The sequence below is a fragment of the Camelina sativa genome, chromosome 7 (assembly GCF_000633955.1).
Source record: "Camelina sativa cultivar DH55 chromosome 7, Cs, whole genome shotgun sequence".
Classification (NCBI taxonomy): domain Eukaryota; kingdom Viridiplantae; phylum Streptophyta; class Magnoliopsida; order Brassicales; family Brassicaceae; genus Camelina; species Camelina sativa.
In genome coordinates, this window is record NC_025691.1 from 26,240,446 (window position 1) to 26,268,434 (window position 27,989).

General features: G+C 38.8%; 4 protein-coding genes and 3 pseudogenes across 4 annotated transcripts in view; 3 read left to right on the forward strand and 4 right to left on the reverse strand.

The window, feature by feature from the left end:
* The window catches only part of LOC104702687, a 7,434-nt pseudogene extending 4,685 nt beyond the window's left edge, over window positions 1-2,749 (forward strand).
* On the forward strand, window positions 6,091-8,258 carry LOC104702686 (probable E3 ubiquitin-protein ligase rbrA). The gene is made up of 3 exons (XM_010418589.2): window positions 6,091-6,614; window positions 7,026-7,774; window positions 7,883-8,258. The coding sequence occupies exons 1-3, from the start codon at window positions 6,210-6,212 to the stop codon at window positions 8,088-8,090; spliced, it is 1,362 nt and encodes a 453-aa protein (XP_010416891.1). The 5' UTR covers window positions 6,091-6,209; the 3' UTR covers window positions 8,091-8,258.
* LOC104702685 lies at window positions 8,273-9,587 on the reverse strand (annotated as a pseudogene).
* LOC104702684 (RNA-binding protein 28-like) lies at window positions 9,695-15,242 on the reverse strand. The gene is made up of 18 exons (XM_010418588.2): window positions 15,034-15,242; window positions 14,825-14,885; window positions 14,703-14,739; window positions 14,481-14,611; window positions 14,293-14,364; window positions 14,024-14,207; window positions 13,719-13,852; window positions 12,919-13,058; window positions 12,770-12,820; window positions 12,599-12,681; window positions 12,460-12,514; window positions 12,265-12,379; window positions 11,656-12,178; window positions 11,332-11,545; window positions 11,156-11,226; window positions 10,893-11,061; window positions 10,687-10,816; window positions 9,695-10,549 (listed from the first exon to the last, which is right to left on the reverse strand). Exons 1-18 carry the CDS (start codon window positions 15,139-15,141, stop codon window positions 9,867-9,869), a joined length of 2,961 nt encoding a protein of 986 aa, XP_010416890.1. The 5' UTR covers window positions 15,142-15,242; the 3' UTR covers window positions 9,695-9,866.
* LOC104702688 lies at window positions 16,364-19,508 on the reverse strand (annotated as a pseudogene).
* Window positions 20,233-23,958, forward strand: LOC104702689 (SUMO-activating enzyme subunit 2-like). Its single transcript, XM_010418590.2, has 11 exons — window positions 20,233-20,495; window positions 20,602-20,691; window positions 21,272-21,355; window positions 21,427-21,645; window positions 21,799-21,900; window positions 22,036-22,494; window positions 22,586-22,815; window positions 22,910-23,003; window positions 23,086-23,268; window positions 23,354-23,451; window positions 23,676-23,958. The coding sequence occupies exons 1-11, from the start codon at window positions 20,463-20,465 to the stop codon at window positions 23,956-23,958; spliced, it is 1,875 nt and encodes a 624-aa protein (XP_010416892.1). The 5' UTR covers window positions 20,233-20,462.
* The window catches only part of LOC104702690 (probable receptor-like protein kinase At2g21480), a 4,855-nt gene continuing 1,529 nt past the window's right edge, over window positions 24,664-27,989 (reverse strand). The window contains exon 2 of the mRNA XM_019228170.1: window positions 24,664-27,259. Coding sequence (XP_019083715.1) covers window positions 24,858-27,259 — 2,402 coding nt within the window. The 3' untranslated portion in view covers window positions 24,664-24,857. The remainder of the gene's footprint in view (window positions 27,260-27,989) is intronic.

Here is a 27,989-nt window from a genome sequence, read left to right on the forward strand (position 1 = left end):
TCGTTAAGATATAAAATTATGTTTTGGTTTCAAGTGTTTCTGATTTGTATTAGCGTCCGTTTTTTACTCAATATGGAATACCCCTGAATATTTCTATAAGCTGTGTTTTCAGTTATCAATTCAGTTGGTGGAAACAACCTTTCTTGTTTCTTTATTTTTTCTCTCATGCAATGTCCATGGATTTTCTCATGTGTTCGTCTCTTGAATTCCATGGATCTTCTCTGATCACTACATTGCAGTGTGGCGAAGTATCAAGAGGCCAATCCTAGTGTCTTCACAATTGTTACCTTCCCCTTCCTGTTTGCTGTTATGTTTGGTGACTGGGGTCATGGAATCTGCCTGCTGCTTGCAACTATGTATTTAATATTGAGAGAAAAGAAACTTTCCAGCCAGGTAATATCCTTAATTGACAGCATCTATTTTCCGACTGAGCACAGTATAAGATTGGTATCTGTTTCAGCAAAACCCGCAAATTGGTTTTGTTGTATGTTGATATATTAAGACTTGTGTGCAAATGTCAAGTTAAACAAAATTCACTTGACAGTTGTTATCTTAATTAGTCGTCAATGTTTGTCTTTCTTGCAAGTTCTTGATGCTAACCCATCAATCCTTGCTTTTTGACAACAGAAACTTGGGGATATTATGGAAATGGCTTTTGGTGGTCGTTACGTTATTTTTATGATGTCACTCTTCTCAATATACACTGGTTTAATCTACAACGAGTTCTTCTCTATACCATATCCATTGTTTGCCAGCTCAGCATACGAATGCCGTGATGTTTCTTGCAGGTATGTCAACTTGTTCTCTAACCCCTTTTGCATTAGAGGTGGATATCTATAAGATTCTGAGTTTCTGTCTTCTGGTCTCTTGTTCAGTGAGGCTACTACAATTGGTCTTATCAAAACACGAGACACTTATCCATTTGGTGTGGATCCTGTGTGGCATGGTACCCGCAGTGAGCTCCCATTCCTGAATTCGCTTAAAATGAAAATGTCGATTCTTCTTGGAGTTGCACAAATGAACCTAGGAATTATAATGAGCTTCTTTAATGCAAAATTCTTCAAAAGTGCTGTAAACGTATGGTGAGTCTTCAATTCTCTTCCCTGATCATTAGGTACTCCTCCCAGTTAGTTGATCCACTCCCTAGGAAATAAAGGGTCTTAAATGTAGTTAAGTCTCTGATATTACATGGTTTCAGGTTCCAGTTCGTTCCCCAGATGATATTCTTGAACTGCTTGTTTGGCTATCTTTCGGTCCTCATCATCATTAAGTGGTGCACTGGTTCTCAGGCAGATTTATATCACGTAATGATCTACATGTTTCTGAGCCCTATGGATGATTTAGGAGAGAATCAGCTTTTCCCTAACCAGAAAATAGTACAGGTTCGCATTGATACCTAACTTTGCACTCTCTGTGTCAAAAATCAGATGCTTTAGTCTCAGCTAATACGTACCTTTTCTATTCCAGCTCACATTCCTCTTTCTGGCTCTGGTTTCTGTTCCGTGGATGTTGCTGCCAAAGCCGTTCATCCTGAAGAAACAACATGAAGCTGTGAGTCCCTTTCCTTGTTGATTTCCTTGAAAGCTTCTTTTGAAATTTGTGCTGACCATTACCGAAAGGTGATTTTTGCTTTTTCCCAGAGACATCAAGGTCAGTCATATGCACAGCTTGATGAAACAGATGAGAGTCTTCAAGTAGAAACAAATGGGGGAGGACATGGACACGAAGAGTTTGAATTCAGCGAAATCTTTGTGCACCAACTCATTCACACCATTGAGTTTGTGCTTGGAGCTGTTTCCAACACTGCTTCTTATCTTCGTCTTTGGGCCCTCAGGTACAAACTACAACTTCCAAAGACACCAAATAGGACTGATTGTCATCTAACAGGAGTCCTATGAAAACTAGCACTTGTCACTATCATCGTGCAGTACAATTCTATTTGAGTCCATTGGTTCTTTGATGGTTTAATGTTGAATTATTAGTTTCTGACTTCTTGCACATGTCATGGCTAATCTCTATGCTTTGTTGGCATTCTTATTCAGTCTCGCCCACTCTGAGTTGTCGTCAGTTTTCTACGAGAAGGTCCTCCTTATGGTTTGGGGGTAAGCAAATGCAATTACAAATCTTTTAACCTGCCTCTGCAAATGTCAACTATTACGCTGTAGAAAGTGTTGATAACACAATCTCTCTCATTTCAACAGTTTCAACAATATATTGATCCTGATCATTGGAATCCTCGTCTTCATCTTTGCAACTGTGGGAGTGCTTCTTGTGATGGAGACATTGAGTGCGTTCCTTCACGCGCTGCGTCTTCACTGGGTGGAGTACCAGAACAAGTTCTACGAAGGTGATGGTTACAAGTTTGCTCCTTTCACTTTCACTCTCGTCGCAAACGAAGAGGAGTGATTGATGTTCTGAATCACCGGAAATGCCTTCTTCGATCTGCGTGTGCATATATATATATATAAAAGGTATGGGGAAGGATTCTGAGTTCCTTCTCTAATCAATTTTTTTTTTCTCTCTTAATTTAAGTAAAGAAACTTGGATGTTTTTCTCTTCCCCTTTTTTCCTTGTTAGAAGGTTATATTGAATTTATTTACCTTTGTGGGGGAAAAATTGGTGAAAATAATATTATATATAAAAAAAAAAAAAAAAGGAGAAATGGGGGAAAGAATGGGATTGTTTAGAGGTAAAGTACCCATTTGTTGTTGTGATTTGTTTGTGGGAAAAATAAGCTGGTGTTATGTCATATGTGGTCGACCTTATATAGAATTAGAAATAGGTACATTTTCACTTATGTAGAATCTCTTTTAGGGGAATTGATCCTTAAAAGATGAAACAAATTTTATTTTGTTAATGATTTTCTTACTCATGTTGGTTCTGCACAGATCAATATTTTCGTTATGTATTAATGGGAATTTAAAATTTGTCAAGAATCAATCGACACCAAGTAATGAGAAAAAAAAAAGAAGAAGAAGGTATGATTGGGTATGAACGTCTGATATTCGAGTTAAAGTCATAAAGATAATGAAATTCTTTACATAGCTAAGTTAGTAAACTGAGGACATAATAGTTTTTATTAGAGCATCATTTTCATACATAAACAACGACTAGAACTTAAATCATTCCCACTCGTGAACAAATTCGAGGCATTGGAGGAGAAAATCAAGTTTCAGGCGAATAGTTGTCTCTTTTTTTCTCAAGGCATTCAGAATTTCAGACGTGTACGTGTGTAATCGGAGAGATCAGAGTGGAGACACAACGCACGACACGGTTATACGAGTTAACATATAATATTTACAAAAGAATGTAACGTGAATGTAACGTGAAAGGTTCACGCGAAAATAAATTTATATTTTTCTATCGCCCATGTTTATGTGGAACCTTGCCGTTTTTGACATGACGAGAACACTAATTTCAAAAGCCACATTCGTATGTTAAGAAATCCTGAAGGTCTATCAAAACTTTCTCAATCAATTTAACTATGGGAAAGTTACTCATATGTTATAGAAATTAGGTACTATTACCAGTTACATACAATTTTTTTTTTTTTAATCATTATCACATTTCAAATATATTTTTTATACTTAGTATGTTCTTGTTACACGTTATAGAAAAAACCATAATTACAAAAAATGTCATTACTTTTTTATTTCACATAAGAAAAAACGCGTAGCCACGTCAGAAATCGAGTGAGACAGTTAACTCAGCTGCAATTCAACGAGTGAGACAATTAACCAGGCTCTTTTTGAGCGTCCCAGTTCACGTCAAATTTGGACTTGTCTCCAATTCATGTATTACCACGAGACTTTCTTTATGAGTCAATCTATTTGAATTTGGATTTTATCTACTAGAGAGGAATTTCTCCTTCAGGATATCCAGATTCTCTTCATCAGTTATCCTGGATATTATGGTCGCTTTGGAAGGATAGGAACAAGAAATTTTTTCAAGGCACACAGCTGGAGCCGGTTGGCGTAATTAATCATGCTGTAAGTAAAAAATAATTATGTAAGGAGGTGCAGTCTCGGCCATAGACCTTTTCTGGTTCCATAATCCATTGAAATCTTTGGTTCCTACGGTGAGCCACGGTCAGGGTCCCTGTTGTTAAATAGATGAATCTTGGAAAGTTTCTAAGCCCAATTCAGGTTTGGGTTGGTGGTGTTGTAATTATGAAGCTTAGACTTTATTGTTGGGAGCTCGATGTCTAAGACGAAGTCCTTCCCCGCTTCATTTGGAATTGGAAGCTTTGCTTTGGGCCATGGAGAGTATTCTTGCCACTGGAGTCGTCTGCCAGAACTTTGAGACGGATAGTGCAGAACTAATCACGATGATTCAAGCCCTTGAAGACTGGCCCGCATTCTCTACTCCTCTAGACAATTTTCACCAGCTCCGGGCTTCCTTCCCTTTCTTCTCCTTATCCAAGATTTCTCGCTCCTCGAATCTGGAAGCGGAATGTTTAGCTCGGTCGTCCAGATCGTTAATTTCTGCAATTTCTTTTGTAAATTCATTGCCTCTGGTTTGGGCTACCAATCGTGGAGTCGTATTCTAATTAATGTTTGGTTTACAAAAAAAAAATTCAGCTGTAAACCACTACAACGGCAATAACGACTGAGTTACGGTATGTTGCGGCTAATTTAAGCAAAATGGTTGAATTATGAGAAAATGGCTAAGTTTCGTGCATAACCCAGCCGTAATTACGGCTGAGTTTTTATATGGTGGTTGATTTGTCAAAAATTTGGTTGAGTTAATATTTCGACACGACTGAATAAACTTTCTCAGGCTGGTTGAGTTATTAATGACGCTTACTTATGGGATGTCGTTATAGCTGATTTACGGTTAAGTGTCATAATTCAGCCGTAATGAGCTGAATTAACAAATAACTCGGCCATTTTACGGCTGACTTATTAGCGAAAGATTAATTACCAGAATAACATGCAATTACGGCTGGCTTATTAAATGATACGACTGAGTTAAATATTTGCAGTTAAGTTACGATATTAAGCGGTTGAATTTGACAGCCATTCTTTTGTTTTTTAATTATTGTAATAGTACTCATGTTGCGATTGAATTATAGTTTTGTTTTGTGGCTTGTTTAATTAGGGTGATTTACATGTTTCTTTGGTGGCATACTAGCCACTTCATCAATTAAAAAATGACGTCGGATGCATCATTCCATGTCATCATCATCAAAAGAAATACGAACGTCTTTTTCTACTCGTCTTGTTCTTCACCTTGTTCACAAAGGATTTACATGTTCTTCACCTTGTTGTTCACATCAACAGAGATATCCAGAACTTTATTTTTGAACATCTAATTTGTTACCGTATTCTTCATTCTTCTTCATTTTCGTTCATCTTGCTCTGATATATGATGGATCCGGTTCCGGTAATTGTTGTTTCCGGTAATTGGTTAAAGAAACAAAAAAATATGTATTTAATACCGACGATAGATGGTGTAGAGTGATGGAGTTGGTTCTCGATGACTACGGATTGAACGCGTTGAACCATCAACTAAAGCTGAGCTACATGATCTCGAACAAGGCTATAAAACATATGTCACAAGATACTCCACCAGTTATGTCTCCACTGATCGACAGTTGCAATGTTTTCTAAGCCTATGAAAAACTGATCAGCTACGTCTTTATATAGAGTTTTTAGCGAAAGAGTCTAGCAAAATTAACGAGAAGAATGGAGGTCTACAAGTAGGATGTAACGGCCAATCAGTTCTGACTCACGGATATAGTTCTCTTTCATGCCTTCAATAGAAGGCTTAATTAGTCATTTTCTAATATACACATGTTATTTATTTCCATTTTCCCACTATGATGCTGTATATTTAATATTTTTTTCAAAATGGCTAATTTTTGCAAAAGGCGTAACTTTATTAGAAAACAAAATAATAGTCTTAAAGTTAAAATTTGCCTTAAATTTTTGTTTTGTCGGCTTTATAAAAATAAATGCTGACAATATAATAAAAGACTAAAAATAATTAATGCTCACAAAATTAAATATGATAAAAAATCTCAGTAAAGCTATACATTTATGAATATTCACGCCAATCAGACCCACAACTTAATCTTTCCTTGTAAAAGTTATGGTAACAATCTATGAAAGATTCTTTCACAACTTTGCAAGCTCCGCCTAGATCCCACTCTCTTCCTATATATATAGAAGAAGATTTTGTGGAGAAAATTCGGAGACTAAACAATCATGGAAAGATGTGATTTAGATTCTTCGATTTCAAAGAAACGACGGATAGATTCTACGATAACCGAGGATCTCTCAAACCTTAAGGGCGAGGGTAGTTCTAAGGTCGGCGAATCTATCTGTACGAAAAACAAATTTGCTGATAGTACAGTTTACCGATTGTACTTCAAAGGTTTGGTGAGTGATAAAACGACAACGGATAATGAAAAGATGGTATTTGCTGGTATTGGAGTTGCGATCTGCGATGATGCGGATAGTTTGTTGTATGAAATGAAGGAATCGGTGGATGCCACCAAGATTCTCAGCCGAGTGGAGATTTTAGGAGCGATTTGTGGCATAAATCACTCGATTCAATTGGGGATAAAAAAATTGGTGATTTATTGTGATGACTATCGAATTTACCAATTGGTAAGTATTTCTTTTCTCTGTTATTTTTATTGGTTAGTTTAAGAATTAACGAGGCTAAAATATCCTGAATGGTAGCTATTGTTTGCTTCTTTTTTTCTTTTTTTTTTTAATCTTGCTTTAGAGATCTAGTGTTTGAATAAAGATCATCAATTGATCTACCATATGTTTCAATACTTGTTTGATTTGATAGCATGGGCAGAGGTCAATTGACCCTTTTATTTATTATAATACCATATTCTCTTTTACCAATTTTTTTTTTGTATAACTAACTTTCATACCACTGACTTACGTTTAGTAATTGCATTTGGAGAGATCGGTAGAGTTTATATATAGTCCCAAACAATTTGATTGTAAATGAGAACTAGGATGAACTAAATTATTGGCTTTGGTATCTGATTATTTTCATTGCAGATAAATGGTAGAGGGGATTTTTCTACGCAAACGTTGGAGGATCTCGTGGGAGAATTCATACACTATAAAGAGAAACTGGCTTCAAGTGAGATTGTCTTGGTTGCACCAAATGATGTTAAGTTTGCTTATAAACTTGCAAGAGATGTGATAGCTTCTCAAATCAGCAGCAACCCTAATGTGGAGGCAGCACAGGGAGTGGTAACTTGCCTCATTTGTTATGACGATGCTGACGACCACATGTTATTTACTAACAATTGTGGTCACCGTCACTGCTTTACCTGCGTGAAAAGGTATGTGGAAGTGAAGCTGCTCAGCGGAGTCTTGCCCACATGCCTTGAGCATGGATGCATCTCTAAGCTCACCCTTGGAAGCTGGCTCATGTTGTTAACACCAAAGCTGAAGGGGCTGTGGAAACAAAGGATGAAAGAGGACTTGATTCCCGCTGCAGAGAGAATCTGTTGCCCATACCCAAGCTGCTTAACGGTGATGTCCAGAACCAATTTTGTTCCCCTTCAAGGCCACCCGTCCAATGTCCGTGCTTGTGTTAAATGCTCTGGACTCTTTTGCATTGATTGCAAAGTACCATCGCATTCTGGTTTGTCCTGTGCTGATTACAAGAACCTTCCCCCTGAAACTCTTGTTAATGAGATGAAGCTCAATTCTCTGGCAAAGGAGAATATGTGGCGTCAATGTGTCAAGTGCAGGCTCTTTATTGAACGCGTTGGGGGCTGCATAAAAATCAAGTGCAAGTATAGATATAAATCGAATCCGATTAATTAGCTACTTTATATATATATATGAATATATACTGTTATTTAACAATGTCTTTTTTTTTTGTTTTTTTGTTTTTTTTGTAGATGTCACTATAAGTTTTGCTACGATTGTGGGGTCGAATGGAAGATTTTCCAACGAGAATGCCCTTCTGGTTGCGTTGAAAGTTACTATGATGATTTTGATGTTGAAGACGAGGAAGAGGATGATGACGATGACGAGGACGAGGACGATGATGGTAGCGACGATGGTGATGTCGAAGTCCAAGAGTTTGGTGTCTACCAAACCTATTAGGCTATTTTCCTTAATATGTCAAATGAGCAGAAAGACTGATCATTGCTTTGATCATTTCTGAAGTAAAACTGAATTGCTCTGTTTTTTGTTTTTCTTTTTTTTTTCTTTTGCTTTGGGGATTTTAAATAATAAGATAAGTCATGTAATGTTATTTGAACTATTAAGCTGTTTCGGATTCACCAAGAAATGTGTTTTAATTAATATAGCATTGCAGTAGAGAGTAAGAATGAAAAAGCTCATCAAGTGGCCGCAGCAGTGACGGTGGAGACCAAACTGTCAACGCCGCAAACGTTACGACCTTTACAAATCTTGTAGAAACCATTCTCACCCCAAGATTCACCCCACGAGTTCTTGATGATCCAATACGGTTTTGCCTTGAACCTTGCCGAGCCATAACCAACCAATAGCACACCGTGGTTGAGCCGCTGCCTCCAGCATATGTAAGGGCACGACACTCCTCCAATGTAGGTTTGCATGTAAGCTGCGTTGATGCCCACAGCTAGAGGACCGTTTTTGACAAGGTTTGCAGCTATTTGATCTTCGTTCATAGAGACAACACTGAAGTTGGAGACAGAGGCAACGATTTTAGACCTGTCTAACTAACACTTCCCTCCATCAGTGCCGGTGTAAGGATAATCTTCCTCTCGCATAAGCCCTCCGGTTTTGAGCGTGTACTCAAAGGCATTGTTCATAAACCCACCGTCGCAACCAGAGTCACATGAACCTGCTGCTTCTGGATCACACTGCAAGATAACAAACAAGCAAGTTCATAAGACACATGAGAGATTATGAACTCCACTACGTAACTCTTCTAAAGATAAGCAAGAGAGGAGACTGATTCATACCTCGTGATCACAGTCGACGAGCTGTTGTTCACTTAGACTAACGAGTTTGCCAGTAGCGAGGAAATGAGCACCTTCAGCAAGATCCACAAGATCCCTAACAAACAATGGATCATATTATATATTGTCCAATTCCATTGAGAAAACGATTCATGATATCAAATACCTGATTTTTCACGGGAGTAACGGCGCCGCGGTCTCTCCAGTCAAACTCCTCTGGAAGATCCTGAGTAGGGAGAATGGGAGCTTCATTAGCGTGTTTAGGAAGCTTAAACCCACCTTTAACCCCTAAATGCTTCCTCCAAAACTCAGAACGAGTCAGATCAGGAAACCGCGTGACGCCGTGACGAGCATCAGGATCCAACTTCTGGTGACGCATCGCTCGCCGTAGATTAGATTTGAAAACAGAGAACCTGTACTGATGAGAAGCGTAGACCTTTCCGAATCTCTTCTTGAATAGAGTAAAATGGTCCTCCGATGACAAAACTTTCAGCTCCTCCGCTGCATCGTCAACCACTTGCCGGATCAATACGTCTTCTCCGTCCACGCAAAGAGAAAGAGAGACGAACGCAAAGAGAAGAGAAACACAGAACAAAACCCTAACATGATCCATCATCAGTTTGTCAAATTATGGTCAACAGAGAAGAATAAATGCAGGGCTGTAGCCCAGAATGTTAGTTGGCACACACCCACGAAACCTTGGGGAGTTAGGTGAACCATTACCAGGCTACATGCTATAAATTTGCTGACCAAACGGTCCAGTTCAACAAAATAAATCCTGATTTCTTAAGATTCTGATTCGGTCTAGTTTGTAAGTATACGAATACATAACAACAAGGACGTGTTTGGAGATTTCTCAGACAGAATAAAGAAAAAGAAAGGTACAGATGAAACTTAAGAAGATCAAAACTGACATTTGATGATTCAAGAAGTCTCAAGATTCGAACCATCTCCTGAGTGGTTTTTGTGGGCCCCCCGTTTTGGCTGAGGTCTGGGAGAACTTTGACTTGTATATCGCAACCAACATATCAAGTTTGTCACCTACCTCTGCACCACCTTGACCTTCACCTTGCTTCTTATTCTTCTTCCTCTGCCCATTTCTACTCTCTTCACCTCTGATCTCCTCAAGCTTCCTCTTTCTTGGTACATCATCGCTCATATCTTTGGAATTCTTCTGATTTGGTTTCTCATTTGCCTCTTTCTGCCTCATCCTTTGCCCTTTCTGGTTTGAAGACTGTTTTTCCTGTGTGCGTATATTACGTCTCTTCTTCTCTGCTGCTGCATCACCTTTTACTGCTATATTGGATTTTGCTTCTTCTTTACCCTCTTCACGTGGGCGCACAGGTCCCTTCTTAAACCTGGCTCCATTCTCTTTCCTTGGACCAGTGTTATCCTCCCCTTCCCTCGTTTTTCTTTTGTATCTATTGTCAGGTGCATCTGCTTCACCATTCGACTGCTGCTGCTCAGATTCGTTGTGATTATCGCGTTGCTGCTGCTCAGATTCGTAGTGTTTATCCCGTTGCTGAAACTGCTGCTGCTTAGCTTCTCGTATCTTAAGCTTCTGGACGTTATCAACAGCAAATTCTATAACAGGGCGGTGTTGAGGACCAAATGTCTCTGCAGAAATAATAAAATAATATGATATTCGTCTCATCTTACTCCGATAGATGCGATAACCATCATCAAATTACAAACCGTTCAAAAAAAAGTACTTGAAGTTTAATGGAAAGTTGGCTTCCAGCAAGATCAATTACCAGGATTGTTGTTAAGTACTCTCAGGGCTACAAGAGCATGTTCATGCTCCGTGAACTCGACAAAGGCAACACCACGGGAGTAGTTCTTAGTATCAACTTTACCCTTCTTCTCATTCTGTAAGAACTTGATCTGCGTAGAAAACAAAGAAACTAGGTTCAGATTATAGAACTGTGTTTGAATTGTAGCACAACGGCGAAGAGCTGACCTGTCGAATAGACGGCTTCTGCTGTGTAGCTCGTGAGGTAACAGCATTAACTAAGAGCTTGTGTAGTTGCTTTTTATTCATGGACTTGGGCAAATTATAGATCACAAGCCTTGTTCGAGATACATGGAAGTTAGGAGACTGAAGCTTTTTCATCTTGTTTTCATGCAATCTGCGAGGATAATCACATGCTCACTCTTCTCTCATCCCAAATCACTAAACAGTAGTAACATGCATATATGATGATAGGGTAAGAAATTATTTACCTTCGTCGCCTGTCCATATCTTCCGCAGACAGACCCTCCGCAGCAGGTGTACCATCAAGGATCTGACCTTCCTGTGGAATTAAAAACCGAAATATCAGTGCGTGTTGGAATAGCATGCAGAGATTACGATTTCCAGAGATTTTTGCGGACTGACAGAGGTGTGAACGGTGGTGTACCTTAGCAAGATAAAGATTCCGATGGTCAAGATTCTTCTCCTCGGTCTTTTTGAGCTCTATGTCCTGTGCAGCTTTCTTACCCACAGCTCTCATAATGTTCAGTTGTCTGCCTTTAAGAAGGACACCTACACCTGAGGGAGTATTAGCAGCTGAAATGGCTGCAACTGATGCATCTGCTGTTTTGAACTTGAGAAAAGCAGTCCCTTCTGGCCGCCTGAGAAAGAAAACACATACAGAGAGAAAAATGTGAGGCTTTGGGTTTATTAGAGCTTGAAGATTTTTTTCTATGATTTAACGAATTTCAAAGCATATCAGGATGCATACTTTGTGACCTTGTGGAGAACCAGGAATAAAGATTCAACTTCCCCAAATACAGCAAACCTCTGTTTGACTTCTTCCTTAGTAACATCAAATGGGAGGTTTCTTATAAATAACGTTCTCTCAAAATCATCATTTTCCTGCCTTTCTTTAGGAGCCACCACTTTCGTTGTACCAGATTCCAAAGGTTCAGAGACACCAAAAGAGTCAGCGACTGGCTTAGTTGTTGAATTTTTAAGTTTGCTTTTATCTGCGTCCTCTGTATCTCCATCAGGAGAAATAGAATCTTTTGAAGACGCAAGCAAGTTCTTAAGAACCTTTCTCGCAACATCTGCTTCCTCTTCAAAATTCACATCGGTCCCAACATCTCTCTCCAGTGCATCTGATTCACTCAGTTTGCCACTGCCGTCCTCCTCCTCATCATCATCAGTATCATCTCCAGAAGGTGGGTGGCTTTCTACAGCATTATCAACCTCCTCCAAATCAACACTACTGTTATCACTGTCCCCGTCACTTCCTTCTTTGTCACCTGCCAAGGTTGAGGACAAGAAGTTTTTAATAATTATAGTTATTTAAAAACCCCAGCGATAAAAACAAAAATATACGGTAACATACCATTTGCTGAAGCAGTAGTGGCCTCAGCAGCACCGTTGTAAAGATTCTTAGGTACAGCCCAGTCTACAGCTATCGGCCTTTTACTAAACATGTACCCATTGAACTTTTGAATCGCCTGAAGATGCAAAAATAATTAAGACAAGTGATCCAAATGGAGGATAACCAAATTAAGATACCCATGTTTCAAGATCTTACACTCTCTGCATCTTTCTTACACGTGAATTTGACAAATGCAAACCCCTTAGGTAGCCTGCCAAAATATTACACCAAATGAGAATAATATACAGTGATTTATTCATAATCAAGAAAATCACTCAGACGAATTAGAACATACCCAGTTTCAAAATTTTTAGGAATAAAAACATCCCAGACAAACCCTTCTGCTGAAAAGACCTCCTTAATATCTTTAGGTGTAGCCTGCAAATTTCAAAAACTCCATGAGAAAAGCAACGAATTTATATATGAGATTGTAGCCAACAAACAAAAAAAATCGGGTTTTAAAAACCTTGAAAGGAAGATTTCGGATAATTAGTTTCCACTTCTGAGCCTTTGAACCCTGCATCAAAAAAATATTAATAAATTATGAACTGATTCACATGCTTATCAGTTAACTACTCGACAGAAATACAATGGTCAAAAGCAAATGATGTTCACCTCACCACCAAGCTGACGAGCCCAAATGAAATTTCCCTTTATCTCAGTTTGATGTAATTTTGCAACCGCAGCACAAGCAGATTTGACACTCGTCAAGAGAACAGCTGATGCTTCTGCCCTGCATCCGTCTTGGGCAAGACCTGGAAAATTTATAGTTCTGACGCTTAATAAATGCATCATGAGCACAAAGTCTGGCATGTTCTTAGAAGAAACCAAAGAAGGTTATAGTTACATGCCCACAGTAGTAACTAACACGTGGATGGAACATCTTGCAAAATTTATTCAGATACTAGAAAAGGTATGCGCACACAGGCTTTAATTATATGTAGTTAGGTAAAGATATCAAGTAACAAACCAGAATTCAGCTTCAAGATAAAGAAAAGTGAGGCAACCAACACCAAACAAAAACTTAATAATGGAACCATGAGCAGTAGATTCATTCCTACAGCAATATTTCAAAAGTAAACCCTATAAACCTGGACTAGCAAACAATGCAGTTTACACTTCATACGTAATCTCTTCCCAGACATCCTACGAAACCTGTTATAGCTAATTTCATCTCATAATCAATGGAGATTCATGTCCCAATAGTGCTCATTGAGACTAGGCATTTTGTGCCGTGCCAAGAATAACAATATCGTTCTCTGATGCACAGATTCATAGATCAAGCAGCTCTGAACGATAACTTGACACTTTACTTAGATATAAACATCATTTACCAAATAAAAACCATGTAACTAAAAATCATTGGTTGGGGTATGCAAGCAGGCATGTCAATTTTTTTTTAACATTATTCTTACCATTTTGTTGGAGCTCCTCTTTGGGGAGGGGATATCTGACAGAGCACACAGTGCCAATCTCTTTGACACGACTATGGACTAGCTCTGCCATCTCAGGATTAACAAGGCCACCAAAGATTACAGTTCTTGCAACTCTTCACCATATAGAAAAAGCGAACAAATATATAAGCAGAAAAAATGAGAGACGCAGTTTTGATTATGCATAAAGAATATTATGTAGTCTTCCTTACACAGGCTATTATAATTAATAAATATTCAGTATATATCTCTATAAAAAAAGTCAGTACATTGTTATTAAATCATACCTTTGCTTGTCTGAACATGTTTCTTTATCTGGTAAATCAACATGAAGCTTTGTTTTGCTTTTGCGCTCAAATGGCTTCTCTACTTTTTGGCGCTCAATTGGCTTCTCTTCTTTCTTGCGCTCAATTAGCTTCTCTTCTTTCTTGCGCTCAATTGGTTTATCTACTTTTTCTTCGGTTGGAAGAACTGACGCAAATACAAACTTAATGAGTAACGATAAACCAAACCAACTTACTCAAGACTGCAAAACAAAATCTAGGCAAGCTTATACCTTTCTTATCAGTCTCGGGGATCAAAGTGCCCTTGTCACTCTGTGCCTGGGAATTATCAGGTAAAGAGATACCTAATTCGACAAAAGAATAATACAAGAAATTTAGCAGATGAAAAATTGATGTCAAAAGAAAAGACGAATGCTGAAATAAAAATAAAAATCGAACTCTTAAAATTCCAAACACCAACCTTCAGCTGCTTTTATACGACGCTCTGGAAGAGGACGGCGATGTGTGGCCTGTTTAACTGTAATCCTACGTCCTCCAACAGTAGAACCATTCTTCAACTCAATAGCACGCTTAACATCCTCTGGTAAAGCACTGCAAAGGGAAGAAGAAACTTGGGATTGTAAGAACCAATATATAACTTTGCCCAGTAAGAAATTAGTTTCAACAAGTGGACTAAGCTTACAATGTAACAAAAGCAAAGCCGCGGTGTTCATTTGATCCTGTAAATAGAAAAGATCATGTTAGCTCCTTGATAGATAAGCCAATGAGAACTTCAATTCCAACTGTGAACCCTAATTCACTCACCTTTATTTGTGACGAGAAAGCAACGCCTGACGGGACCAATTTCACTAAAGGCTTCTTCAAGCTGAAACAATTCGTTGAAAAATAATAATTCACTACTAAGAATTTCAAGAACATCGAAACTCGAATTAACAAACTCTAACCTAAACCCAAGGCAATGAATACATATATATATATATAGAGAGAGAGAGAGAGAGCGAGGAAGAAGGTACCTGAGCATTGGTGATGGAATAAGGCAACCCTGAAACGCAAACAGTGGCGGCAGAGTGTGGAGATTTTTCTTCTCCATCTTTCCTCTCTTTCTTGTTGTTTTTCCCCATTGACGATACTAGCGAACGAGAGATTCAAATTAGGGTTTTTCACAGTTTTTTCGAGTTTTGCAGAGCTTAAAGAGATTGAGGAAGAGGGCCGAGGATGTTGTTGAAGAAGAAGAAGAAATCTAGGGTTTATTTACCAAACCACTAAAACCCAAGTTAACCGACTAAATCAGATTAATTCACGCCGAACCGAATGGTACGATTCCGGTTGGATCGGTTCAGTTTTTCTGCTAACGTGTTTTTAGTAGAGAATATTGGAGTTTTAGTACATTTTTAAAACTTAATTGAACAATTAGTACATTCACTAAAATTGGCAAAACACACTTTCACTATTTACTACTATTTGAATTACTTCTTAATTCTCTACTAATCATTTTATTTACAAATGTGTCATTGAAATTAAATATATATATATATATATATTTTTTATTAAATTATCCTTGAATCTAATAACTAAAATATTATTCAATATATATATATATATTTTTAATTTTTTACAGATACAAAAAAATATATGTTTTTTCTTTATAATTTGATATGCATTTTGTGTAATGATTATATTTGGTAATATTAAATATTTTTTATAAATTTTGTATCTGTACACATTATTAAGTGTACAAGTGTCTGTACATTTTATAATGTGTACATGTGTCTGTACAGGTGTCTGTACACATTATAATGTGTACATATATCAAGTGTACAAATAATAATAATATACAAGTTTAACCCGTACAATTCATTTAGTGTATTTATATATATGTTAATATACATGTTTTTATCCGTACAACTGATATATAATATATTCAATATGAATGAAATAAAAATATTTATATGTGTAATAAATGTGTACATTAAATATGTTGTACGGATGTCTTTTATACAACTACTCTTTTGTAATTTTACACTACTACACTATACCCCACTTTCTTATCTATCTTACATCTTTTCTATTACAGAAATAGTAAAACTCATCTATTTCTCCAATTATAAATAGTAAATGTACTAAAATTCCAACAAACCCTTTTTAGTAGCACAAATCAAAATTTAGTACTAAGAAAAGTCTTTCAAAATAAATAAAAACACAACCATTAGAGATTCAATTTCAATTCGGTTCATCACTTAAACCAAAATGTCTAGAAATTATAAAATTATGCAAATAATAATGTTATTTTATCTGATTGACCAAAACGATCAATAACCGGTCCGAACCGGTTATCAAATCGGTTTACCTTGTGTACAAACACTTGATATCTTCCTTCAACTTAGTCGTCTCAAGAAACGCATCACCAGAGTGATCAACACCAATGGCTCTAAACCCAAAATCATCTCTTACCAATCCAACATTCCACTCGAACCACATCTTCGACATCGTCTCTTTGCGCGTACTGGTTTTGTAGCTCTCTTCCTCTGGTGAATCCGCAGCTACAAGCCTGTATGCATACACTTTCCTCTTCTGTCCTGGCCTGTAAGCTCGAGCCACTGCTTGCTGAGTCACTGATGGGTTCAGATGAACATCAAGTATCAGAACCCTTGACGCACCCACCAGTGATATTCCTTCCCCACAAGCTCTTATCGATCCGAAAAATACTTTTGCCTCTGGAGAATTGTTGAATCGCTCCATTGAACTTTCTCTTTGCTCATTGCTCGAATCTCCTGTGATTGTGAACATCTCTTTCTCTAAATGCCAACCTTTCATTGAGCTCATGACTCTCTGAAGAGTCTTTATTGGAGCTATGTATTGGCTGAAAACCAAGAGCTTCTCTCCTGTTGATTCACACAGAGCTAAGAGGTTTAGAAAGAACTTCATCTTCACATTGTCTCTCACATTGATCTTCTCCAGCACCTTGTCTAGCTTCCTCACTGTGTTATTGTTATCATCAAAACTCTTTTCACCGTTTGACGGGTTTTCCTCCAAGAAAGATTTGAGCTTTGGGTGGATATACAAAGCAACACCAAGAGAGATCTGCTTGAACAGTTCCATGTTCCTCAGACCCTTGACTTCATCTCTCTGACTTGAGCAGGTTGAGCATGACAGTGAACTCACTAAGTCCGGGGAGCAAGCCTCTGAAATCTGCTTTGTGATAATGCAAGATATTACGGGTCATTTCGCGTAGATCCTTTATCAAGCTGGCTTTAGCAGAAGAATTTGTACTCTTCTGTAATGTAAACTCTACTGCAGCGAAGAAAGTTCCCTCCATACTACTCTGGTTCATCTGTTTGCCACTCGGTATCTCTGCCTTGCTCATGATATGGGAAACAATCTCCCGAGTTCCAGGACGCTTCAAGAACTTGGGACGAACAAGATTCAGAATGTTAAACACTTCCTCAACATTGTTTTGGAACAAAGTACCTGTGAGAACCACCTTTCGAGGAGTCCTGACACGAGCAAGCGAAATAAGCATGTTTGTCTCCTTATTCCTTGATGTATGACCTTCATCAAGTATAAGCAACGTTGGTTTCTCAAGCAATATCAGCTTACAATCTTCTGAAGCTGCTTCAAAGTTATCATCGCAGATGATTTTTGCAAACTGTTGGTACCCAAGAAACAGAATGCTTCTCTGTTCGACCCATTGCCCCAAAACCTTCAACTGTTGTTTCCGTGATTCTGCTTTCACGCTGTAGAAATCAAGAAGGGGGACGTTCTCAACTGCCCACGAAGTAAACTCTCTCTTCCATGAATCTATGATCCCCTTTGGTAGCACGATCAATGGTCTAGCCTGCGGATCCATAGCCATGAAGCTCTATAGAAAGCTGATGAGCAGAAATGTCTTGCCTGATCCCGGTGCATGAGCTAATATGCATCCACCTGGTTCATCCGCTGCAAGGTTGTTGCATAAAAATCTGAAGCCTTCAGTCTGGTGAGGTCTCATGGCCTGATCATGTCTTGGGTGGATGAACATCTTTTCTCCCAAAATGTTTGTCTGAGAAGACTGCCGGCTTATTGAGAACGTCTTGCTTGTTTCCCCATTTTCTTTTTCATGCATATAAGTTCGTCTTGATCTCTTTGGCTACATCAGGAAAGAACGTAAACTGAAGTTCTGAATATCTCTAACAAAGTCAATACACACCACACACAGTTCATCAGTGATCACTAACCTTGTTGAACACAACCTCGATCATGCTCTCAATTGGTTTCTTGATGAGTCCACAAACACGACACACTTCTCCAATATCGTCCCTGCAGATGAAGGAATGGTCACAGTCTTCGACTTGTTTAAGATCATTAATTTGTGAATGCTCCACCGTTTCCTATAACCAAGAAAGGCAAAAGTCAGCTGAAAACAATAAGAATGCAAGAGAAGCAGATGATATCTGGATCCGAACTCGAATATATATATGCAGATTAGAGAAATTTTGCTCTATGATTAAATGAAAATGTACTGGAAGTAACCTTAATTGATTCCTGAATAAATGACATCTGCCTCCAAAGCTCTTCTTCTTCCTCTGCATCTACATATAGAGGATTCTGATTGTCACTAGCAATAGAATTCATCGATGAATCCTCCTCGTCATAACCTTGAAGACTTGTGTCAGATCCTGAGCTATTCTCACTCATAACATCATCATTAGAGCTGTTTCGAAGAGCATTGCTTGAAGAATCTGAGCACTTCGTCAACTCGTCTGTAGGAGAGAACCGACGTCCATCATCATCCACAACAACCACTCCCTTGAGCTTCTTTTGCCTTTTATCTAGAAACTGACAAAATGCAAAACGAGATCATAAAGATTTAAACTTGGCAACAAAAGATGAATATGAGACTATCACAAACATTCAACAAATTACAATGAACATTAAATATCTGCGATTAAAGCTTACAGTAACTGATTCTTGAGGCAAATCATCATCCGAATCAATGTTAAGAATCTGAACAGACTTGGCTGTTTTTTTCACTCCTCTAGCTTCGGCATCTTCCAATGAGATAGAACCATTCGAATGGTACTGTCTCAGCTTACAAAATCTCTTTACATCATCAGAAAGCCAACCGTATTTACCATCTTCATCAAGCCCATCAAGCAGAAATGGTAGAGAGAATGGGTTAGGACGCTTGGCAAGTTCTTCTTGAGTAACGCTTTTCGTACGCGACCTCAAATTCCAAGCTGTACATATATCATCAACCAAACCACCAGTAAAAATTACAAGGAGAAACAAAAGGAATCAAACATTTTCACTAAAAATCAAGGAAATGGCTTTTTTTTTAGTTTTTCACATTCAAATTCTGAATCTTTGAACTTTCCATGAACAGAGATTAATCATCTCTTCTCCTTGTTAATTTTGAGCATAAATTAGGAGCAACAAGAGATGTAGTAAGTATAATAAACGTACGCGTCTCCCTCGGCTTCCAAAACGGAAACTGACCAGTACCCACCATGTGAGCTCCTTAGTGTCAAAACTACGACTAAGAACAATCTCAAAGATGCAAGCTTTTTATGCAGGAATCAGAGAGATTTCAAGCAACGAAGAGGAAACAGATCTACTTTTTTTTATTTTTCAGCTGCGAAAATTGAAAGCTTTTATTTTGTTTGATTTCCCATAATAGAAGTTAGTCATGGTGGCAAAGTGGCAAAGGAGAGAGACAAGAACACGGACTTTTGGGAATGTCAATACGACAAAAACAATATATACACACATATATTAATATCTATACATTTTAAACTTGCATCCCACTCTGGACTATTATTGTGTATACACACACTACATACACTCTACAAGACTACAACAATACCATGATGGCATCCCAAAATGTTAAAAACATTTCAAAGGGTTTATTATGGTTATGTGACTGTCTCTCTATCTCTCTATCAATTATAAAAGTCTCTCTGTACATCATCAACAACGTTTAACGTGAGATCTAATGTATATGTACAATGTACTAATTAATTTTGTCCAAGAAGGTGTAACGACATCTACTGATGATCTACATAAAAGAACTTTAAATTACCTAAAATTTCATCAACATTTAAAAACCCAATTGATACGGCACATATATAATGAAGTCAACTAAACTAAATATTCCAAAGAGTCCTTTTTATTTAATTAACAGTAATACACAAAAATAAAATAAAAAGCCCCCCCCCCCCCCCACCGTGACTTTTTGTCAAAGGAGCCGTCTCTTCCTTTTTCTCTTCGCTCCTTTCTTCTTCCCAAAATTTCCCCAAATCCCTCCACACACACATAAACCCTAGAATATCAAATTCCCTTCCGACTTTAAATTATTAAACCGAGATAAAAAGCTTTTTTCATTTCTCTAATCCCATACTTCTCCGTCTTCTGCTCTGAACCGTCGCTTAAGCATATTGCTCCCTCTTGTCACTTCTCCTTCCCCATGGCTTCGCAGCAACAACAATCCGCCATTAAAGTAAGCTCTCAAGGTACCCTTAAAGCCTATTTCTTGTTTTGTGGGGGTTGTTTTTCAAATTGAAGTCTTTTGAAATTTTCCCTGTGTTGGGTTTTTTTTTTTCTAGGGCGCGAAAGTGCTTATGGTTGGAGCTGGTGGGATTGGCTGCGAGTTACTCAAGACTCTTGCTCTTTCTGGGTTCGAAGATATTCATATTGTAAGTTTTTGTCGATTTGTTTTTCCCTTTCGTGACTTTTCCTCTTCTTCTTCTTCATCTTCTCTTTTGAGATTCTGGGGTCACTGACGAATGTTCATGCATTTCAGATCCCCTGATAGGTTACAGGATTTGATTTGGGATCTAGGGTTTTTACTGTTATTGATGATTTGAGTAGCTTCCACATCATTCAGCTTTTTGATTTGATTTGCATGGTTCATGAGATCGATCACATCGGGATTCTACTGAACACAGAGTATGGGTTAAGTTGGACTTGTTGAAGATGGACTTAGATGTCTATAGGAGGACCCTTTGTTTAGCTGTCTTTGCCCCTAGGTTTAGTGTCATTCAAAGACTTTGGTTAGACATTGTATAGTTTGGTTTGCATGAACTACTCTTCTCTTTTAATTTTGGGATTTTGTAGATTCTTGATTTATGTTTTGTATCAGAAACCATCGGATTTTACTTGAGGTACTTCTGGATTTCTGGATTCAGGAATTGAATTGGGCAGTGACTTATAAGATTACTTTGTATCTGATTAGTTTGTATCTGTGATTAAGTTACTGGTTCTTTTGTGTTACAGATTGACATGGACACTATTGAAGTCAGTAACCTCAATAGGCAATTTCTATTCCGTCGTTCTCATGTTGGGCAGTCCAAGGCTAAGGTAATTTTGCTTGAGCTAAGTCCAAGGGATTCCAGTGTATAAGAGTTAATATGTTTTCACCATATCGTCAGGTTGCCAGAGATGCAGTCTTGAGATTTAGACCTCACATTAACATAAGTTCGTACCATGCAAATGTGAAGAACCCCGAGTTTGATGTTGATTTTTTCAAGCAATTTGATGTTGTTCTGAATGGACTGGACAACTTGGACGCTAGGCGTCATGTGAATCGTCTCTGTCTTGCAGCTGATGTTCCTCTTGTAGAAAGCGGGACAACGGGCTTCCTAGGACAGGTTATTCTGCGTGCCTTCTGGTCCTGCGGTTTTTTTTTATTTCTCTAAGCAAAGTTATGAGTTAGATGCACCACAATGTTAGGCTTGAACGGTGTAACTGATATCATTTCCCGCTTATCTCACTTTGCAATACTGGCTTATGGTACAAATCAGGTAACTGTTCATATAAAGGGAAAAACAGAATGTTATGAGTGCCAAACCAAACCAGCTCCAAAGACCTATCCTGTGTGTACAATAACCAGCACTCCAACTAAGGTATTAACATTGTCTTTTTTGTTCCAAATTCTTGTGAACCTTGGTGAACTTCTAAATTATCTTCGCTGGTATAGTCTTATCCTAAGCATAGTGCTTGTTTTTGATGTGCCAATTAATTGTGAATTGATTCTACAGTTTGTGCACTGTATCGTGTGGGCAAAAGACCTGCTCTTTGCAAAGTTGTTTGGCGACAAGAATCAAGATAATGATCTTAATGTGCGATCCAACAACTCTGCAAGCTCATCCAAAGAAACAGAAGATGTATTTGAACGTTCAGAAGATGAAGATATTGAGCAGTATGGTAGGAAGATATATGATCACGTATTTGGTTCTAACATTGAAGCGGCTTTGTCCAATGAAGAGACATGGAAAAATCGTAAACGACCAAGGCCTATATACAGTAAGGACGTCTTGCCTGAAAGTCTGACTCAACAAAATGGAAGCACTCAGAATTGTTCTGTTACTGGTGGTGATTCAATGGTCTCTGTCATGCCATGGCTTGGCCTGAAGAATCCACAGGAATTGTGGGGTCTAACGCAGAATTCTCTAGTATTCATAGAAGCATTGAAGTTGTTCTTCGCCAAGAGAAAGAAGGTCTGTGTATTCCTTTCTGTAAAATCTTCTTGTGTGTATATAAGTTTTGGTATACTGATTAATTCATGGTATTTTCTATATGCTGCCACAGGAAATAGGACACCTTACTTTTGACAAAGATGATCAGTTAGCTGTAGAATTTGTCACTGCTGCTGCAAATATCCGTGCTGAGTCTTTTGAAATTCCCTTGCACAGCCTTTTTGAAGCGAAAGGTATTGCTGGGAACATTGTTCATGCTGTTGCTACGACAAATGCCATTATTGCTGGTTTGATTGTTATTGAAGCAATCAAAGTGCTCAAAAAGGATGATGACAAGTACAGGTTTGTAACTTTGAAATTGTATTTCACTTCATTTCATAAGATTTTACCGTCCTTGATATTCCTTTAACATTAATTTTGTTTTCAATCTCTCTAGAATGACATATTGCTTAGAGCACCCAAGCAAAAAGATGCTGCTTATGCCAATTGAGCCATATGAGCCTAATCCTGCTTGCTATGTCTGTTCCAAGGTATAACATTATTGTTGTGTAACCTTCTTTCATTGTCGTTCTTGTATTACCAGTCATTGGATGTTCATTTTTTATTCAACAGACCCCTTTAGTACTTGAGATCAATACTCGGAAATCGAAACTACGGGATCTAGTTGATAGAATTGTCACAGCCAAGCTTGGAATGAACCTACCATTGATTATGCATGGGGCATCGCTTCTTTATGAAGTTGGTGATGATCTTGATGATATTATGGTTGCAAACTACAATGCGAATCTCGAGAAGGTTTGGTCTTGATTGTTCTACCATCTGCGTTTTTAGTACAGGTTTAGATACCACAATTTCTTACATGCTCGTGTTTTGTTTTCAGCCTTTATCAGAACTTCCTTCACCCATTGTCAACGGAAGCATTCTCACAGTCGAAGATCTTCAACAAGAGCTATCTTGCAAGATAAATGTCAAGCACAGGTTTTGTTTCTTACATTTTTAATCCTGTTTCAAATACAGTTTGGTTTCTGGTAATCTTACAATCGACTTCCCCTAAACTTTTGCATTCAAATTACAAAGCTTTCCTCTATCATCAGACATCATCCTAGGATTCTTGTATTGCCTGGAAGCTTTAGATTGTTACTTCCATGGCTGGAAGTGGCAGATGATTTATGCATTCTCTGCTTATTATGTTTCTTTCACAGGGAAGAATTTGATGAGGAAAAAGAACCTGAAGGAATGGTACTCTCTGGATGGACACAAGTTCCAGCTACCAATGGCGAGAGCGCATCAACATCAAACAATGAGAAGCCCGCTGATGTCACAGAGAGTTCCTCAGGATCCGAGACTGCTTCTAAGAAGAGAAGACTCTCCGAGATCGAGCCCAGTAACCACAAGAAAGAAACAGAGAACGTCGAGAGTGACGATGATGATATCATGGAGGTTGAAAATCCCATGATAGTGAGCAAGAAGATAAGAGTTGAATAGGCCGGCCTTTTTCTTAAGACCCGATCCCTAAATCCTTGCTTTTTTAGTTTCTTTTTGATTTCAATCTAACTTTCTACTTCCTGAATTATATGTCACAAGAATATTACAAGTATGATTTAGGGATTCTTTGATGAAGAAGAAACTACTCAGATTGTTAAATATTTACTAGGACAGGACAGGATCCTTTGGGGGAGGAGCCCAGGAACTCACTATAAGGAAGCAATCTTTGCTTTCAGAGATTCTGTTATGTTTTCACTAACTGTAAGAGCTCCCTTGTATCTTAATTCTGTTTACCAAAAAATTTCTCTTTTTTTTCTTTTTCTCTGAAGAATCTCAAAACTACTTTTCGATTCTCTCTTTTGTTGTTATCATGCACCTAAAACTACTTTTCGATTCTCTCTTTTGTTGTTATCATGCACCTTCCGAATATAAAATGCTAATAGACGAGATTTGCATACAGTTTTACAAAACGTTGAAAATTTTGTATTTTGAAACCTAAGTATCAACAGCCTATAACATGGGAGCATGAGTAGATACATGCATATTCACCACCGTTAAAATGCATTTCAATTACAAAACAAAATTAAAAAATTACTTCCTCTCTCTCACATAGTTAGATGTTTAGGATTTTATTAAGACAGAGGGGATGAGAAATTTTTTATTTTATTTATGATCTCTCATAATTTATTTGATCTGATACTTTTTTATTTTCCCACTCCATACACTCTATAACATCAGTAATTATTAAAACAAAAATATATTAAAAATATTCAGAACATCAATCTTTGAGAGACAAAGATTATTCTCTAAAACATCAAACTATGTGAGACAGACAGAGTACCTTAAGGTTTTTCTTTTTCTAACTTTTCACACCGTTTGGTTTGGTGGAAATGCTTAGCTTATCTTCCGTTGAGGCTAGCAAACTGAGTAAACATGGCCGTTCCAGAGTGTTGGTCCACTGTTGAGTCATCCTTCTCTTCAGTCTGAGAAACCGGACGTTCACTTGTTGCCGCGGTGGTGGCAGCAGGTGAAGGCGGTGCAGCAGCAGCAGCCATGGGCTTAGCGGTCTCAACCTCCTCAGCCTCAGCTTTTCCCTGAGAAAAAGCTTCTTGAAGCTGGAGAGCATATTCTAAGTTCCACAATACATCTCCCATTGTTGGTCTATCAACACCGTAATCTGCTAAACACTTCTCTGCAGCTTCTGCAAACTTTTTCATAGATTCAGGATTCACAGTTCCAAGGAGATGAGGGTCGATGATCTTTTCGAGCAACCCTTTTTGTTTCCATTGCATAGCCCATTCAGCTAAGTTGACCTGTTCCCTTGGAAGCTGCGGATTAATGGCTGGTCTTGCACATAGAGCTTCTAGAAGAACAACACCAAAAGAATAAACATCGGATTTGTCTGTGAGTTGTTGTCTCCTGAAGTATTCCGGGTCTAAATACCCGAAACTACCTTTCACGGCCGTACTGACATGATTCTGTCCGAAGGCAACGTCTTTGGAGAGGCCAAAGTCAGCTACTTTAGCAACTAAAGCTTCATCAAGCAGAATGTTAGTGGATTTGACGTCACGATGGATAATGCCTTGAGCAGTTCCTGTGTGCAAATAGTGAAGCCCTCGAGCAGCTCCTATGCAGATCTCTAGTCGTTGTTTCCATGTCAAAGGAGAAAGGTTTTTTCCATAGAGATGGTCTCTGAAAGGACCATTGGACATGTATTCGTAGACGAGGATCATCTCTGAGTTCTCGTCGCAGTATCCAATCAAGGAGACTAAGTGTCTGTGTCTAAGCTTAGATAGCATTTGAATCTCTGTGTGGAACTCTGTGATCCCTTGCTCTGACTGTGGATTGCCTCGTTTGATGGCGACTTGAGTTCCATCATCGATGGTACCGATGTAAACGTTTCCAAATCCACCAACACCGATGATCTCTGATGCATCGAAGTTCTTTGTGACTTCTTGAAGCTCCGAGAGAGAGAACAAGCGTCCGAGGCCAAGCGTGGAATTGTACAAGTTGGATTTGTGAGAACCGGTTTTGCTTGTCATGAAGGTACTGTCACCAGAGTGTATTGGTAGTAACCAAGAAGAGAAACTGTTTCTCTTCTGCCAATCTTGTGGTCTCTTCTTCCACTTGTAAACCATTGCTCCAAGACCTACGAAAGCTCCAAACATCATCACAAAACCTGCAGTTGCAACCATCCCTTGCTTCCCCATACTCGCTCTTTTACCATCAACTCCAAATTCTCCATCAAGACTGTTCACTGAGTTGCTCATCTTCAGGACCTCGACTCCGTTCAAGATTGCGTTCTTTCTCCCAGTGTCTTCTCCCATGGGACCAATCTGGACCTGAAGCTCAGATTTCATAAGAGTCGAGTTCACCACAATGTCTTTGTAGTAAGGAGCAGAAAGATCGCCAGCTAGAGTGGACAAATCCAGCCCGGAGATGGCGGTCTTGCCATTGATGTAAACGTTGAAGTAGAGGTCATTAAGTGACTTGCTGATGATGTCACAGAAATGAAGACGAACGAAGTAGTGAAATGATGGGTTTGATGGGAAGTTCCATGTGACATTGAAGTTAGGATCTATGGTTTGAGAATCAGCCATCTCTGCGGCTGTAGCGTAAACCGTCTGTGGCGCAATCAGCGGTGTAACTTCAGGAGGATACTTGATCGCTGTAGGGGTTGTTTTGACATCGTGAGCCAGATTAGGATCTTTCAAGTAGTCTTTGTCAGGTGTCCAGGTTCTTCCTAGTGTGTCATTATGTGGTGTAATCAAAGGACCACCAACATTAACCCTGTAAACCGACTGGTACGCGTACTCAGACAGACCCGAAAAGCCCTTGACAGGGAAAAGAGAAGTGCCAGCATCAGAGATGAGTTCGTCTGGAGCTGACACAAGTTCTATACCGTTGATGAACGCTGCGGAACCTTTCATAGGTTTGAACCTAAGGGCGAACTGAGCATCGGTCATGTTGACGAGGTACTCCTTCTGAACAATGGCTTGGCTATCATTATTGTTGTTGTTACTTAGTTTAAAGTTGTGAAGCAAGACGTACTTCTCTGATAAAACAGAGAAAGTTGCTTGCTCGAGATCAAACTTGTCATTGGGAAAGGCAAAGAAATGGAGACGAACCCAATGCCAACCAGGTCTGGTCAAATGGAACTTGTAAATTGCTTCTTCGCGGAAGATCCTAGCGGTTAGGTAGATAGGAGAAGTGAGTTTATCTGAAGGCGGAGCAGAGACCTGAATGTCGTCTTTGGCTTCTATATACTGAACCGTCTCTGAGTCACTCTTGAAGACTCTACCTTCAGGGGTTTTGGTTGAAGACTTGCTCCCACAATCAATGAGAATGTCATCAGCCGNTACCTGAAGCTCAGATTTCATAAGAGTCGAGTTCACCACAATGTCTTTGTAGTAAGGAGCAGAAAGATCGCCGGCTAGAGTGGACAAATCCAGCCCGGAAATGGCAGTTTTGCCATTGATGTAAACGTTGAAGTAGAGGTCATTAAGTGACTTGCTGATGATGTCACAGAAATGAAGACGAACGAAGTAGTGAAATGATGGGTTTGATGGGAAGTTCCATGTGACATTGAAGTTAGGATCTATGGTTTGAGAATCAGCCATCTCTGCGGCTGTAGCGTAAACCGTCTGTGGCGCAATCAGCGGTGTAACTTCAGGAGGATACTTGATCGCTGTAGGGGTTGTTTTGACATCGTGAGCCAGATTAGGATCTTTCAAGTAGTCTTTGTCAGGTGTCCAGGTTCTTCCTAGTGTGTCATTATGTGGTGTAATCAAAGGACCACCAACATTAACCCTGTAAACCGACTGGTACGCGTACTCAGACAGACCCGAAAAGCCCTTGACAGGGAAAAGAGAAGTGCCAGCATCAGAGATGAGTTCGTCTGGAGCTGACACAAGTTCTATACCGTTGATGAACGCTGCGGAACCTTTCATAGGTTTGAACCTAAGGGCGAACTGAGCATCGGTCATGTTGACGAGGTACTCCTTCTGAACAATGGCTTGGCTATCATTATT

Bases quoted from the DNA above. Each gene is read 5' to 3' on its own strand.
- LOC104702686 (XM_010418589.2), top strand. From the start codon at position 6,210: ATGGAAAGATGTGATTTAGATTCTTCGATTTCAAAGAAACGACGGATA. The intron at 6,615-7,025 runs GTAAGTATTTCT...TTTTCATTGCAG, and splicing joins ACTATCGAATTTACCAATTG to ATAAATGGTAGAGGGGATTT. The intron at 7,775-7,882 runs GTATAGATATAA...TTTTTTTTGTAG, and splicing joins TGCATAAAAATCAAGTGCAA to ATGTCACTATAAGTTTTGCT.
- LOC104702684 (XM_010418588.2), bottom strand. From the start codon at position 15,141: ATGGGGAAAAACAACAAGAAAGAGAGGAAAGATGGAGAAGAAAAATCT. The intron at 12,821-12,918 runs GTGAACATCATT...TTTTTGATGCAG, and splicing joins CTCGTCAGCTTGGTGGTGAG to GGTTCAAAGGCTCAGAAGTG. The intron at 12,179-12,264 runs GTATGTTACCGT...CAACCTTGGCAG, and splicing joins CACTACTGCTTCAGCAAATG to GTGACAAAGAAGGAAGTGAC.
- LOC104702689 (XM_010418590.2), top strand. From the start codon at position 20,463: ATGGCTTCGCAGCAACAACAATCCGCCATTAAA. The intron at 21,646-21,798 runs GTTATTCTGCGT...GGTACAAATCAG, and splicing joins CAACGGGCTTCCTAGGACAG to GTAACTGTTCATATAAAGGG. The intron at 22,816-22,909 runs GTTTGTAACTTT...CAATCTCTCTAG, and splicing joins AAGGATGATGACAAGTACAG to AATGACATATTGCTTAGAGC.